This window comes from Macrotis lagotis, chromosome X (assembly GCF_037893015.1).
Source record: "Macrotis lagotis isolate mMagLag1 chromosome X, bilby.v1.9.chrom.fasta, whole genome shotgun sequence".
Classification (NCBI taxonomy): domain Eukaryota; kingdom Metazoa; phylum Chordata; class Mammalia; order Peramelemorphia; family Peramelidae; genus Macrotis; species Macrotis lagotis.
In genome coordinates, this window is record NC_133666.1 from 294,335,777 (window position 1) to 294,352,819 (window position 17,043).

The window sequence follows — 17,043 nt, forward strand, 5'->3', positions numbered from 1 at the left end:
ATCAGGGGATTGAACTAAATACCCTCAAAGTCCTTTCCAGTTCTGGGTCTATGATCCCATGGATTTCTCTTTGATTATATGGAGTAACTAACTCATGGCAAGAATATGGCCCCTCAAATCTCTCCAAATGCACAAACGTGAAAATACATTTTTATATGTGTATGCACATGAGAGCATCAAAAATTACAGTAGTGGAACAAGAAGGAATTGATTTGGAGCCTTAATTCTATATCTTCTAGGCTGTGTGACTACCAGCAAGTTAAAGCCCTCATCTATAAATTGGAGAAAAGCATATTCACAGCATTATTTTTCAGAATCAAATGAGATAATTTCTGGGAAAGAATTCATAAGCTAAGGGTGGCTAGGTGGCGTAGTGGAGGGCGGCTAGGTGGCATAGTGGATAAAGCACCACCCTTGGAGTCAGGAGTACCTGGGTTCAAATCTGGTCTCAGACACTTAATAATTACCTAGCTGTGTGGCCTTGGGCAAGCCACTTAACCCCATTTGCCTTACAAAAAAAAAAAATTCGTAAGCTGTAAAGAACTATAAAAAAAGTGTGCTCCAATTTATGAAAAGAGAAGGAAAGACAAATTGTTCCTTGAAATCAATTCTCAGTCTTGACTAAGATCATTTGAGTGTACACTCAGAGGAAAAAAAGTAATTTAATTTGAAGCAGCAAATTTTTCATCCTAAAATGTTATCTACCCTTTAGTATCAATCCAACTTAGCCTTGGCCTGAAGTTGGAGTTTGTTTTTCTTCTGGGGCAAGAAAAATAAACTTTTGACCCTGCATATAGTTGATTAGCAGATGTACCACAGGTGAGTAGGAATGAAATTCACATTTATTAAATACCTACTGTATACCAAACACTGTGCTAATGTATATATATCTCACTTGATTCTCACAACAACCTTCTAGACAGATGCTATTATCCTAATTTTATAGATTAAAATCAGAGGTGATGTGACTTGTTCAGGGACACAGTATCTGAGACCACATTTGAACTCAGGAAGCTGAGTCTTTCTAAGTCTCATACCCAGCAATCTATCCACTTCTCCATCAAGCTGACCAATTTCATCCTAAATGCCTTGTAATTCTAATGTAAAGAAATAATGAGATTTTAAAAAAGAATTGTAGCTGGTATTCCAGATAAAATAAAGTTACTCTCCCACCCCCAAATTGAGCTCCTAAGAAAAAAACTTAAGCTATACACTACCTCCCTTACCCAAAAAGAAAAATATTATGATTCCTAGTATCACCACTAGTATAATTTACTAACTAATCTCTTCTCTTTCCCAAGCCACTTCATTTTCTCTCTCTAAGCTATCTTGCAATCAGGTCTGTCCCCCATCATTTCTCTTTTCAAAATACCCTCTGGGCCCTCATTCACTTCTAAATTACCAGATGGAATCCATATCTACCACCAATCTACCTTTCTAGCATTGGATGGATGACTAGCTGTTCCATGAATACACCTTGGCTTACATAACCTTTCTGCATTTTATTGAAGTCATTCTCACCATTTAAAATATCCATATTCCACATTGTTATTGTTGTTGTTCTGTTGGGTCTGATTCATTGTGACATATGGACCACAACAAGTCATTTCTGTCCATGGAATTTTCTTAGCAAAGACAGTGGAGTGGTTCACCATGTCCTTCTCCTTGGATTGAGGTAAACAGACACTAAATGACTTGCCCAGGGTCACACTGCTAGTAAACGTCTGCATCTGGATTTGAAATCAAATCTGCCTGACTCTAGGTCTAGCACTCTATCCGTTGAGTGACCTAGATGTCTCCCTAGTTTTGCCCTATTAAAAAACCCAAAAAACCCAAACTATTTTCCTTTCATCTTAATGACATCATATAGGAAAACTCTTTTATTTCCCTTCCTCTCTCCTTCCTAGGAACTCTTACATTACTTTTAAATGGATAGTGTTGGATCTTGAATCAGGAAGACCTAAGTTCAAATTAAGCCTCCCTTACTAGCTAGCCTGGATAGATTACTAAACCTAAACTTCAATCTACCTAAATTTTCTCATCTGAGAAATGGGAATAGCAGCACCTACCTGCCAGCAATGATTATGTGCAGATAAAATTTGATATTAATCATTTCTTTGGAAACCTTAAAGTACACTTTGAACACCAGTTATTACACACCTTATCTCTCCTAAGGCCATTATTCTTCTCCTTTATAACACAGCTATTTAAGTTTCATTTCCCAACCAAATTGTCGCCATCCTAAAGGCAAACTCATGATATAGTGGATACAACCCTAGACTCAGAGTCAGAAAGACTGGAATCAGAATCTAAATTCAGGTATTCACTCTGTGACCCTGGACAAGTGACTTAAGACTATTAATTTCTGTACCTTCCTAAGAAGGTTATTGCAAGGCTTATATAAGATATTTGCAAAAACTTTAGTATTAGTGCTTGATGCACAGTAAGCACTTGCTTATTCCTTTCCCTTCCTGGCCCCCTATTGCCTACCCCAATATAACCACATGCCCTGAGAAAGTCTAATAATATATTGCCTTTTACCTAGTAGAGGGGCTAAAAAAATATTTGTTGAATGAATAGTGGAGATCCTCAAACAACCAGCTGGTAATGGGCATGAGTACTTCTATATTTCTAGAATGAGAATTTTAAAAATCTTCCTATAGTTCATTTTTTAAGAATTAATCTTACTAAAGTTCATAGAATTATCAGAATTATAAATAAAAGTGACTCAAAGACACACAAGGGCAAAATGTGCCACATTTATTTACATATGAAATGTGTTTAATACAGTTATAATGAACGTAGTGTATAACATTTGACAGCAGCAAGACCCTTTAAGGAACGGAACGATAACTACAATATATCATGCAAGTATCTATATATACACAAAAGTTTTTTTTAAAAAAAAGTACAAAACTTGTTTAGGGATAAATACAATATATAAAATGCAAAACAAAAAACACAAAAAATATAACTCTCACAGAGAACTATATATGGAAGGGACAGAACGGTACCTTTGCTGTGCTTCATTAAAGCATAACTACCAATATTAATTATACTTATTGAAATGACAAAATGAAAACCTGGCAGCTTCGTGCTCTATCTGAAATGGCCAATTGTGATTCCATAGGCTGCTGTATTAACACATCAATAGGTAGCAGCTTCAGTTGTGCATCCTAACTCTAAGTACCAGAATATTTGGCATTAGCACCCAGAATAGGAAAAGTCAATTCTTGAGACAGCACAGGGTAAGTGAACTACTTTCTTCCTTTAAAAGTCAAAGAAATACTTGATTTTTTAATTTGTCTCTATGTTTAATAAATTACAAGACAAAAACCAGACTGTATAAAAATCTATTGATCTAGTTACATATTTGTTTCTTCTACAGCAGTCCAGCCCTTTCATCAAGCTTACATCCCTGTGATCTTAAAACAGTCTTGCAAAAAAATACAAAAAAAAAAAAATTTGCCAGATCACAATTATTCTGAGCTACTTTTACAATGGATTCCTTCCTTCTCTCTTCACAGACAACATAAAGGAAAACATCATTCCCTTTGACTTGCCTGGTCTAAGTTCTGGCCCACTAGTAGCGAATTACTTGCAAGGCTGCTTTAAAAACTTTCTCTTGTAGACCTAAAAATATCTAGAGATGCACAGATATGCAGTGATGAGTTTCAAGGCGCACACATACTTTTTTCAAAGTAGATACACTGAGTACTAGTGCTAAGACACTTGAAGAGCCTAGTGTTCTTGACACCTATAACCAGCTACAATTTATGTAGTGAATTCTAAAAAAAATAAAAAAAAATACTAAAAAAAAGGCATTGTGTTAACCTGTAATTTAATTAGCTAAACCATTCAAACTCATGGTGTACAAAACAGTTTATCTGAATCCAAGGAACTGCCCCCAGTGCTAAGAACTCTGTTTTAAAGAAACTTAGTACAAAAAAAAAGAAAAATTCTAAACAAAAAATAACTCAAAACATTTTTCCACTAAATACCGATACAAACACGTAACAAAGTATAAAAGTTATTAGTTTAAATATATACAAACTCTTTTTAAACTCAAATACTGTTTTAATACTTGTTGAGGGTATATATGATGAGGTGAAGAAGATACATTTAAGGAGAATATATTGCAACAGCCTAAACAGTACTGTCAACTCTATTATACTGCAAACTTTCTGTAACAAAAAAAAAGTTTTTCCATTCCAATGTGGAGAGAGATTTTCCTTCGGGAATACTCATTTTTCAGCTGAACTCATTCTTTTAGACTTAATGAAGGCCATGCCATGTGTTCTCATGTGAGTATTTAAGGCAGCTTCAGTTTCAAAAGTCTTTGCACACACTTTGCATTTTCTGTCTGACATCAGGTTATCGGATGATTCGTCTTCATGGCTGGGTTTGTTTTCCTGTTGATTATCTTCCCCAGAACCGTTCTGTTTAGATACCGGTTGAGGTTCCTTTAATTTGTGGACTATGAAGAGATGCCGGGAGAGAGACACATGGGAAGTGTAGCAAAGGCCACATTCTCGACATTGATAAGAGGAGCCGTCAGACTTATGCTGAGGGATGTGTTCGTGAAATTGTAGAAGATTTTCTGTTGTAAAGCCACAAACAGCACACTTATGAACTTTAAAAACATTTATCTTTAGTTTCTTTAATGGCTGAGTAATTGCTCCTCGTGGGGGTCTGAATTCTAAAACAGGTTCTTCTAATTTCCGTTTTGGACTGGGAGCCTGTTAAGAAAAAACAAAAACCAGAAATTGATCAAATTAAAATGGTTCTGCTATTTCTCTGAACAATGATCACCTCTGAATGAGTTAAGTCAGTACAAAGAGATATGATCATATTGTGAAAAAAACATGCTTCTACAAATATTTACTCTGTTTCCAATATTAATGTGATCTCACCCTCATTACTGCCAGTCTTTGTTCAATAAATATATGGACATATATCTCTGGCTGAGCCCACAGCTAGGTGATGCAGTGAAAAGAGAGCTTAGGCCTAAGGTTAGGAAGACCTGAGTTCAAATATGACCTCAGACACAAGCTGTGTGACCCTGGACAAAGCATTTAATCCCATATAACTAAGTTTCCTCATCTGTAAAATGATCTGGAGAAGGAGATAGCAAAGATTGTATCTTTGGCAAGAAAACTCCAAATAGATCACAAAGAATCAGATATAACTGAAAAAGATTGAACAAAAATCTTTTTCTGAATAGAGTATTAGAAAGATTGTACTCTATCTCTGATATTTAATATTTTTGTCACCTAACTACTCTTAACCTCAGTTTCCATAAAATAAGGAGGCTGAAATACTTGATGTCTAAGCCTGTATACAGTATAACCATAAATTCCCCAATGAAAATTAATACAAAGGCAATGCCAAATTCATTCGACTTCCTCCAGTTAGAATGCTTATTTTAGCCAATGGTCTTGTGATTCTTTAAAAGGAAAAACTATTTACCAAATGCTGGAAAAAGTTTGAAATCAGTACCCAGGCAGGGAACTCCACTGCAATAAAAAATGTTATTAAATCTACCAACTGTATATGTTCTACTCACCATTCCTCCTCACATTTGTTCATGCTGCTCCTCTTTTCTCCTCTCTCACTAAATCTTATTCCTTCTTCAAAGAATCCCTTTTCAAGATCCAGAGTCTCCACTTTCCTAGATAGCTCACAATGATCTCTCCTTTTGCATTCTTCTATCACTCTCTGACAGTACCATTCATTTGGCCCCTATTCATTTATTGCTTTGATAAATCAGTTCTCTCTCCACAGGTATATCTTCAACAACTTCAACAACAAATAATTCTTAAACATATTATATATGCCATGGCATCTAGGGGTCAATGCATAGATTCCTGGACATGGAGTTCAAACCCAACCTCAGAAACTTATTAGCTATGTGCCCTGGACATTTGCCTCAGTTTCCTCATTTGTAAAATGAGTTGGAAAGAAAAATGGAAAACCACTCCAGTGTCTTTGCCAAGAAAACTCCAAATGGGGTCATGAAGAGTCAGAGAGACTAAAACAACCCCACAACAGCATATGTGATGTACCACTGGGAGATACTGAGAGATTAAAAAACAAAACTTAGAAACATAGTCCCTGTTCTTCAGAAGTCTAAGACTGAAAAGAGGTCAATGTGCTTTTAAATAAGGATCAGACAAAATAAAATGTGACCAGGCAAAGATCAAAACAAACCTTAGAAGAGAGAGAACTTACTTTCCCTTGAGAGGGAAAAGGGAAGCACATGAAGTTGGGCTTTAAAGAAAGAGAAGGGTTTCAACAGGTGAAGATGAAAAGGGAGGCCATTTCAAGTGGGGGGAGCATCTACATAAAAGCAGAGATGAGAGGATAATAGGGATGAAACTGGGGAAAAGATAGTAATTCAATGTGGCTGGATCACAGAGTGTATATAAATGGAAATAGCAGGGAAAGGGTACATCATAGCCAAATTGTTGTCATTTTAACTGACAGGCTAATTGTTTTATTTTACCCTCCAGGCTAGCAGTTCTTAAAAGGTGATCCTCTTAAAGATTGTTTAAAAGTAGGTGTGTCCAACCCACAGTACACAGGTTGCATATGACCCCTCAAAGCCCATTCATGTGACATTATTACATTTTATTATTATATTCATTGGTAATATGGGTTACATTGTAGTCATAAATAAATATCAAATTTCACAGGTGGCCCTTGACAAACTTTTGTTAGGCAATATGGCCCGGAAGAGCTAAAAGGGTGTACATCCATGCTTTAAAGGGGTTCCCAAGCTCAAGATCATTTTCATAATATTAAAATACTTCTACTTTTAGTTTAACAAATATTGATAGATGTGTTCCACATATACAATAGCTCTTTGGGGGATCCTCAATAATTTTTAACAGTATAAAAGGGTCATGGAATGAAAAAGTTTGAAAACTACTTCTCAAAGTAATAGAAAGAATCAATCAAGGTTGTCTGGGCTGAGTTTGAGATAAAGACAGACCTATGTAATGTAATGTAATATTTTAGCTTACAAGAGGCCAAGATCCTAAAGGTAGAGACAACTTAGGAGTCTATTATAACATGTGATATAATATGATATTGCTGTGAATATATCATAAGAGCACTGGCTCTGAATTTAAACCCATTTATATTATGACCTGGGTGACCTTGAGAAATTCATTTATTCTCCCTGGGCTTCAGTTTCCTCATCTCTAAAATAAGGCAAATGGCCTGGATATTTATATTGTATTTTACCATATTATACTATATCACATATATTACACCACATCATTTCATATTATAGTTACATTATATTAGAGCAGCTAAGATGATATAATGGATAGAGTGCTGAGCCTACAGTCAAGAACATTCATCTTCCAGAGTTCAAATCTGGCCTTAGATACTTACTGTATGATCCTGGGCAAATCATTTAACCCTGTTTGCCTCAATTTCCCCATCTATAAAATGAGTTGGAGAAGGAAATGGCAAATCACTCTAGTATCTTTGCCAAGAAAATCCCAAATAGGCTTACAAAGAGTTGGACATTAGCAAAATCACTCAACAATAAAACATTAAATTATAATATTAATAGTTTAATAATTAAAGTTAAATTAATAATTTAATGATATTAAATAGTTCAGGTGATATTAAAAGCCTGAATTAGGGTAGTATAATAAATTAGATAACTGGAGAAGAGGGGATAGGTATAAGAAGTTTTGTGGAGACAATCAACAGGAATTGCTTAGATGGGGGTGGGGGAAGGATTAAAGAGGAGGAAAAATATTTTAAAAATTCTGAGATTTTAAATTTTATGTGAATCAGAGAGCGACAGTGCCATTAACAGATAGACAGAAGTTGGAGAGACAAATGATATTATGAATAATACATCAGGTATGAAGTAGTAGTGGTACATCCAATCCAGATAGTTATATACAGTTTATATATAGAAGCGTGAAGCTTAGGGAAGAGACTAGGTTTGAATTTTCTAAAAAATTATCTTTCCTCCTCAATTACATAATCAGTGAGGGGATTAGAACAGCAAATGGTAGTGGAGCATGAATGAACCACACTCACTTCATCTTGTGACTCAATTCTAAAGGTAGCTTTGTTCCCATTCTATTCAATTATGGGTCTAGTTCAATTTTTGTATTGTAAAGAAAACTTTATTAATTGTGGTAATTGAGAGAAAAGTTTCTCTTTTGCTGGTCACACTCCCTAAGTATAAAGACTATATCTTATACTTTTCTCAGTATTCCCCATATATTTTGCATAGAGAAGGTATTTGTTGATTATCTGTATACTGAATTAAATTGTAAATGTGATCTTAAGCCCCAAAGATAGAAAAAAACAAGATGGAAAAAATTGGTGTGCTATATTAAGCCCCAAACACCAATAAATTTCCAAATCCTGGTCTACATTTTTTCTGTTATAACTAAACAATTTATAATAAACAATGTATCAAAGAGAATTAAGGAAGTACTTTATAAAATACACAGAAGACAACATAAAAAAGTTCGGAAAGAAACACAGACAGATGAGAAAGTAACATATTGACCTTTATTATATTCTTTGTTTAAAAAGCAAGCTCATACAAAATAAAAAATTACAGTTTCACATATAACCTTTCTGTTCTATTTTGCAAATGAAAAGTTTCTCTCTTTTGTTATCTGTGGAGTATGTGATAAAAAAATTAAATTAAAAATAAGTAATATCTTGTAGTGTTATGTAGTGGAAAAAGCACTGGACTTAAAGAGTCCAAAGACCTGGTTTCAGATTCCCTATAAGGTTTTTCTCAGGACATTTATCAAATGAAGGGGTGAGATTAGATGACTTTTAGGGTACCTCCAACTTTGATATTCTATGATTATCCTCTAAATATCTATTTTTCACTATATTAGTATCAGCATTCAGATATAAATCTACCTAGCTTCCTATACTAATATTCACTGCAAAGAGAGCAATTCTTATGTGTTTTACCTTGGTCTCTTCTTTTATTTCTGTTTCCTCCACACTGGTAGATTCTGTCATTTCTTTTAAATCAGGGTCCTTAATCCCATGCATCAGCTGAATGTGTTTCTCTAGCATTAACCGTTTTGTAAATGTGCGCCTTGATTCTGGGCAGTGCCTACATAAAACAACAAAAGTCATGTATACATTTTACTTAGAGGGATTTTCAAAAGAACTCTAGGCCCACAAAGATGTTTATTGGGTCTTCAAAATCTTCACAAGCCAATCTCATACTTACCAGCATAAAAGGCATAGGAGAACAGCAACAGCCCTAGAGCAGAGGCTCTGGAATCAAAGGACCTGAGTTCAAATCCCACTTATGACACTACCTGGGTGACCTTGGAATTTATCCTCCCTGGTTTTTAGCTTACTCATCTCTAAAATGAGCAATTGGGTATGATAAGCTCTGATGTCCCTTAGAAGCTCCAGATCCATGGTCCTGTTGGTCTTGTTTTACCCTTTTTAAAAATATTTTAAATTGTTGGGGTCACTTAGGGAAGGGGGGGAAAGGGTGGATTCAGGTCAATTTGTTTCAAATTTACTATGAAATATCTTTGGTTAGCACCAGTATTCTTTACAATCTCCTGAAAAAGAAGGTCTCAATTTAATTTGACTTCAAGAGTGCTTTAGTACGAAAGGACAAGGTGCTTTTCTGCCATCTAGTAATTAGGGATGTCAGCTACATAACACAGAGAAACTTTCACTTTATATTCTGGAATATGCAGCATGGACAATTCTTAATAAAAATAATAATCTAATAAATATATTAAAAACATTAACTTTATGTAAAAACTGTTTTTCAGTGGCTAATAAATGGGTTATACAGCAGGTATTTAAATACATTCATCTATGTTAAGTGAAAGTATCACAGATAAAAGGAGAATACAATAAGTTCCAATTTAATATTGCACTTTACAAAGAAGAAGCTTATTGACATGAAGTGATTTGTTCACAGTCACACAGTTAGGAAATGAACCCCAAGTCGTGGGACCCCAAGTCCAGTACTTTTTCCATTTTACTATTCCTCTCTCTAAAAACAATTCTGTAGGAGCAAGGGGTATCTATGTAGAAATATTATTTTGTTTTCTTTTTCTGAAATGAGAAATCATCATTTTTTTAGATAACAGCTTAGGAAATCCCATAGTTTGTTAACAATAGCTATTTCAGATTTGTACAATATAATGTGGACACCAAGAGCAGTATTTCAGTGAAGAGACAAATAGGTGATTGAAAATTCTATGGGCTTTTTCAGAACTTTCCAGAAGGCTCAAAAAAGCCTTTATATGAACACTAAAAAATAACTTAACATTTTCTAAACACTTCCACACAAGCAATAACGTGATACACTGATTCACAGGTTGATAGCATCCTTCTGTTTAATCATTTTTAATGACAGCAATTTTGCTACCACCAATGAGTTTGCTGGATTGTTTTGTGAGTCTCCAATGGCTTCCCAATACATTAAAAATCAATGATGTTATGCTTCTATATCAAAAATACTAACATTATGTTTCAAAGCTACTGTTTCAGTAGGGTCACACTAAATCACCTTAAATTCCTTATGTTCTACTTTTTGGTCAAATCTCTATGCTTATCTATTGCTTCCTTAGCATCATAATTCCAAGCTTAAACCTAATTCTTGATTATACTCTATTCCTAGAATGGTAATCACCTCAATAAACTTGTACTTTTTTCCATTTTATTCAGACAGTTCCTATGTCCTGTGAGTTTCCCTGACAAACCTCAAGAGATGCAGGAATTCTACTTCACCAAATTCTTGTCCAAACATGAAATTCCCATGACTGTTTCAAAAAAAGTACTTAACTTACTTCTCTGTCTGTAGGTTAACCTACAACATGTGTATTGCGTGTGTGTGTGTGTGTGTGTGTGTGTGTCTGTCATCCAAAGGGACAGTACCACATTTTCACACTTCTTTTTAGGCAAAAATTAACACAGCCACACAAGTAGGCTATACTACTTCAAACACACTTGTTAGTGATAATAATGTAATGATACTACGACCTTAATTATCAAGATGATAGATTTGGGTCAGCTTCTCACTTACTGATGCCCTTATGGACAATGATACAAACTGGCTTTAGAGCTAGACATCTCAGAGCATATAAAAAAATGTGTCTGGTGAGGAATGAATTCATGTCGTATTGACATAAAGCTTTAAACAATTGGGCAATAATGAAAATAAAGTTTTACAGGTTGGCACTGACTGGAAAACCATTAAGTTATTCTGAAAAAATATTCTCTGTAATACAATTTATCACCATGTGATGCTTTAGGCCAGGTTAAGCATAGAGCAATCAAGGTTATAATGATTTTTAACTTATTTTAGAAATCTGTTAATGTCATGTTTTATATACATATACACATATATGTATATATCTCAAAGAATCAGGTAATAAAATTATGCACAAATAAGATGAGTTGAATTCTACAGCAAAACATAGTAGTGTAAAGAACCTTGACTATAACATCAAAGAGAGTGGGGTTATTATCTTCCCTCTGATGCTCAGTACCTGTGTAACAGAGCAAATCACTTAGTTCCATGGTCTCAGTTTCTTGCTCTGTAAATTGAGGAGAGGGAGATGAATCAGATGGTCCCTAAGGTTTCTTTCCTTTCTAAATCTATGATTCTATGATATATAAAAATGAATAGGTGAGATTAGATGGTTTCTGGGGTCCCTTCCAAAAGGCAATGGAGAATGTAAAAAGAAAGATAGCAAATATTAGTTAAAATATATCTACTTATAAAGTCAAGCAAACAAAAGGTGATTTTTAAATTCTCTCATGACCTTTACAATGAAAACCATCACTTACGAGCAGGTGTAAACTTTCCTAATGCCTTTGTGTTTGATTCGATTATGGCGACAGAGGCTGTGCGATGAACTGAATGATTTGTCACACTGGCGGCAAGGATGCTTCTTCATTTGCTTTATTCAAGAGAAGAAAGGAACATGTTAGTGGCAGGTTTATAAACCAGAACACTGTGTTAGAGGTTGAGTTTAAAAAGTATTTGCTATGATTTGATGGCTCTTCAATGTATGAACCTAGATGAGGAAGTGGGGAGGGGGGTGGGAGAGGATTAAGGGATAACTTTACCATGGGAATAGAAAGTCAGGATTTTCTAGGAAGACTTTTTTGGGGGAAGGGAGAAGGATGGGGGTTAAGTGACTTGTTCAGGGTCACACAACTAATAAGGGTCTAAGACTGGATTTGACTTCAGATGTTTCTGACTCCAGGGCTGGTGTTCCATCTACTGTACCACCTAATTGCCCTTCTAGGAAGAATTTTAAGTCAACTGTCCCTTTCAAGAACAAAGGCATGGTCAAAGGATATGCAAAGGTAATTCACACATGAGGAAATTAAAGAGATTCATAGTCATATGAAAAATTGCTCTAAATCATTACTTATTAGAGAAATGCAAATTAAAGAATCTCTGAAGTACTACCTCACCTCTCAGACTGGTCAGTATGACCAGAAAGGACAATGATCAATGTTGGAAGGGATGTAGGAAATCTGGGACACTAATACACTGTTGGTGGAGCTGTGAACTCATCCAACCTTTCTGGAGGGCAATTTGGATCTACACCCAAAGGGCAACAAAAATGTGCATACCCTTTGATCCAGTAATACCACTACTGGGTCTATACCCTGAAGAGATGATGAAAAAGGGTAAAAACATCACTTGTACAAAAATATTCATAAATATTCATGTGGTAGCAAAGAATTGGAAATTAAGTGAATGTACTTCAACTGGAGAATGGTTCAACAAAATGTGGTATATGTATATCATGGAACACTATTTTTCTATTAGAAACCAGGAGGGATGGGAATTCAGGGAAGCCTGGAGGGATTTACATGAACTGATGCTGAGTGAGATGAGCAGAACCAGAAAGACAGTGTACACCCTAACAGCAACATGGGGGGGGTGAGGATCAACTTTGATGGACTTGCTCATCTCATCAGTGCAACAAACAGGGACAATTTTGGGCTGTCTGTGATGGAGAATACCATCTGTATTCAGATAAAGAACCATGGAGTTTGAACAAAGACCAAAGACTATTACCTTTAATTTTTTAAAAAAAAACCCCAATATCTTATGTAATTTTGCTATCTCATACGTTATTTTTTTTCCCTTAAGGATATGATTTCTCTCTCATAACATTCAACTGAGATCAATGTACACCATGGAAACAATGTAAAGACTAAGAGACTGCCTTCTATGGGGGGTGGGGGGAGGGAAGCAAGATTAGGGGAAAGGTTGTAAAAATCAAATTAAATAAAATTTTTCTAAGAAAAGAACAAAGGCATGGTTTTCTAAACTTATTCTATCTGAATTCAGAGGGAAAAAAATTATCCTTTAAACTTTTCCACGAAAGCAAGCAGTAAACATAAAAGTACCCTTCAACACATTTCCAGTAAGTGAATTTTAAATTATAGTATATGTATAGAACTCATTCAGCAAATCATTTTAAATTAAGTCCCTTAAGGAGGCAAGTCTACCTGATTAATTTTATAATTCCATTTCTCTCACCCAATAATAGATTAATGGAGTAGGGACAGAAAACAGAACTGGAATTTCACTAGTGGATAGCAAGGAAATTTCCTTCAACAATTTCTCCAATTTAGGGGGTCTAGTGCTCTGGAGCACTAAGAGATTAAAGTTACTTGCCTATAATCCAGAACTTCCTGATTCTATAGGAGATAATGCCAGTGGTTTGCCTTGGTTTTTCTGCATGTGCTGTATATGTGTGTGTGTTTATGTATGTGTCATTTAAACAGAATTTCCCATGAATATTAATATTTGAAGCTTCTCCAGAGGAATAATTTTAAGAATATAAAAATAATCACATAGCATAAATGTAGTCAAATTTAATTTCTATTCTACCCCAAACATATTTTGATTCCAAGAATGACTTTCATATCTTTGAGAACTCAAGTTAAAATAATTTAATATCTACAGTTATACATTGTGGAGCAGTTGCTGCTTTGCACTGACAGAGGTAGTTTCCTAAGTGGGGGTTCCCTTACCACTGACATAAAAGCCCATGCCACTCCCCCAAAAGTGATGGTGATGAAGAGATACGAAAGGCAATAATGGTGAACTGGGGAAAAGCATTAAACCTGACCAGTCAGAAGATTTGAGTTCTATTCTGGCTTTTTTAAATTACTTTCCCTCCTTGAGTATCAATTTCCTGTAAAATGATAAGGATAACCTAAATTTTTTCTAAGGTCGTCTTAGCTCTAAAATTTTGTTATTTTCAGCCATCTGTTTTTCTTCATCTTTGTTAAAATATAAACAAATGCTGTAACACTGGGAATATAAAACAATAGTCCCTAAGTGCATATACATGAAGGATTATGTATTAGTGACAGCATTATAGAACTCAGGAACTTCCAGTTTTAAGATAGAGCCTATGGCTCTATGCACCCTAGAACACAGTGCAAATATTTACTTTTTTTTGGCTTAACAAATAAAATATGTAGTTTCTACCAGTTTATACTCCTAAAGTTTTTACAAAATTCAAAATGGCTTTAGGTATTCCAGTTTTGAAGTGATTTTTACCCATATTTGTGTTCTTTGCAGTTATGAGCTAGTGGTCAAGCAAAAATGTGACAATGACTAATGACAACTACAGGAATTTAATGAATAAAAATTGCCATGTGGAAATCCATGATAAATAGATGGCATGCATGTTCTGCTCATTTTTCCTGGGCACATTCTCTCAACCCACATTATAATCAAAACCTTTAAAGCCACACTCTCAGTCAAGATATTTTCACAGAACTGATTTCTCTCTATTTGCCACAATCTTATTATACTTGTGCAGCTTATTTCTGGAATCCAAATAGAAGATTTTTCACTGAAATGTAGTGTAACTTAGATGCATTCCATTTTTCAGTCTATTAAGATCTCTGGGGAAGCAAATTACAATCTGATTTATACAAGAAGTAAACCAGAAGTTTATACCACTGAAATTAAGAAATCATTCAACATAAGTTTCATGTCATCTAGAAATTTGATAACTGTGCTCTAAAACATTCATCTAAGTCATTGATAAAAAATGCTGAATTGAGTAGAAAATGATTATGGTAAATTGACTGTTTAATAAATCCAAAAATTTCAGTTTCTGTGATAAGAACTCACTATCTGACAAAACTTGCTGAGAAAACTGGAAAACAATATGGCAGAAACTAGACATAGGCCAACATCTCACATCTTATACCAAGATAAAGTAAAAATGGGTAAATGATTTTGACATAAAGGGTGATATCATAAGGAGAGCAAGAAAGAGGTTATCTGTCAGAACTCGGGAGAGGGAAAGAATTTATGACCAAACAAGAGATGGAGATCATTATAAAATGCAAAATGGGTAATTTTGACTACATTAAATTAAAAGGGGCTTTCACAAAACCAATGCAATCAAAATTAGAAGGAATATAGAAATCTGGGAACCAATTTTTATCACTTGTATTTCTGATAAATAACTCATTTTTAAATTATATGGAGAACTTTGTTAAATCTATAAGAATAAAGGTTATTCCCAAATTGGAAAATGGTCAGAGGATTTGAACAGGCAGTTTTCAGATGAAGAAATTAAGGCCATCTTAGCTCAGATAAAAAATTCACTGTATCATTATTAATTAGAGAAATTCAACTTGAAACTCTAAGATACCACCTCATACCTATTAGATTGGCTAATATAAAGAAAAGGAAACTGATAAATGTTAGAAAGGATGTGGGAAAAACTGGGGTACTAATTCACTGTTGATGGAGCTGTGAACTGGTCCAATCATTCTCCAGAAGACAATTCCAGAACTATGCCCAAAGGACATTAAAATTGTGCCTACTTTTTGATCCAGTAATACCACTATTAGGACTATATCCCAAAGAGATTATAAAAAGGTTAAAAGGACCCATATGTACATAAATATTTATAGCAGCTCTTTTTTGTGGTGGCAAAGAATTGGAAACTCAGGGAATGCCTGTTAACTGGGAAACAGCAGAACAAGTTGTAGTATATAAATATAAAAATATAACAGAACACTACTGGTTCTATAAGAAATTATCAGCAGGTAGATTTCAGAAAAACCTGGAAAGACTTACATGACTTACATGCTGAGTGAAGCAAGCAGAACCAGGAGAACACTGAAAACAGTAACAGCAATACTGTGTGATAAGCAACTATGACAGAATTAGCTCTTTTCAATAATACAGAGATCAAAGTCAATTCCAAAAGACTTGTGATGGAAAGTGACATCCACATACAGAGAAAAAACTATGGCATCTGAATGCAGATCAAAGCCTACTTACCATCTTTCCACAGTTTCTATTTCATTTCATTATCTTGGCTTTTCTCCTTTGATAAATCTTTAAAAAATCTGGTTAATCCTCTCTTTTTTCTCTTGCCCTTTATCTTACACTCGTCATTTCTGAAAGTTTTTCATTCTTTGCTGTTCTCTTGCCATTATATACTCCTCCTCCTTTGATGATCACAGACATTACCCAACTATGGTTCTCAATATAGTTACTTTCTAAATCTATACCTTCTACTTCACATCTCTATGAAGTTACAGTCCCTCATTTTTTTCCAAAGAGGCAGAAATTTTGGGTTATATCCCTAAAATACTTGCTATAGTGTTACACACAGAGTATGTACCTTATAAAATTTTTTTGGATGAATGAGCCATGTATAATGAGATTAAAATAATCATATATTAAATATTTCCATGGTAAGAATGAATGAATGAATGTCCTGCACAGATAGTTTCAAAAAACTCACACTGTACCTATAATAGGCTTATGCTTAAACAAAAGAAAACAAAAAGCATCCCTTGAGTAATTCAGCAAGAGGTTAGAAATTGCAAGACAGAGAACTAACTCAAGCTTTGCCTTTACCTTAGGTTTTGATTTTTATTGAAAAACCTTTAGCTTTAATATTCCAATTTGTCTCCCTCATTCACACAATCCTTTTCTTCCCATCTGTCTTCTTTCATTCTACAAACCTCTTCTTTACCTATTCCTCT

The 17,043-nt window shown here is 34.7% G+C and overlaps 1 protein-coding gene across 11 annotated transcripts in view; it reads right to left on the reverse strand.

Moving 5' to 3' along the window:
• Positions 1-1,309: 1,309 nt before the first annotated feature.
• ZNF532 (zinc finger protein 532) overlaps positions 1,310-17,043 on the reverse strand; it is a 125,098-nt gene continuing 109,364 nt past the window's right edge. For all 11 annotated transcript variants that reach the window (XM_074200654.1, XM_074200651.1, XM_074200653.1 and 8 more), the window contains 3 exons: positions 11,833-11,945; positions 8,971-9,118; positions 1,310-4,739 (listed from right to left, as the gene is read on the reverse strand). In XM_074200654.1, coding sequence (XP_074056755.1) covers positions 4,245-4,739; positions 8,971-9,118; positions 11,833-11,945 — 756 coding nt within the window. In that variant the 3' untranslated portion in view covers positions 1,310-4,244. The remainder of the gene's footprint in view (positions 4,740-8,970; positions 9,119-11,832; positions 11,946-17,043) is intronic.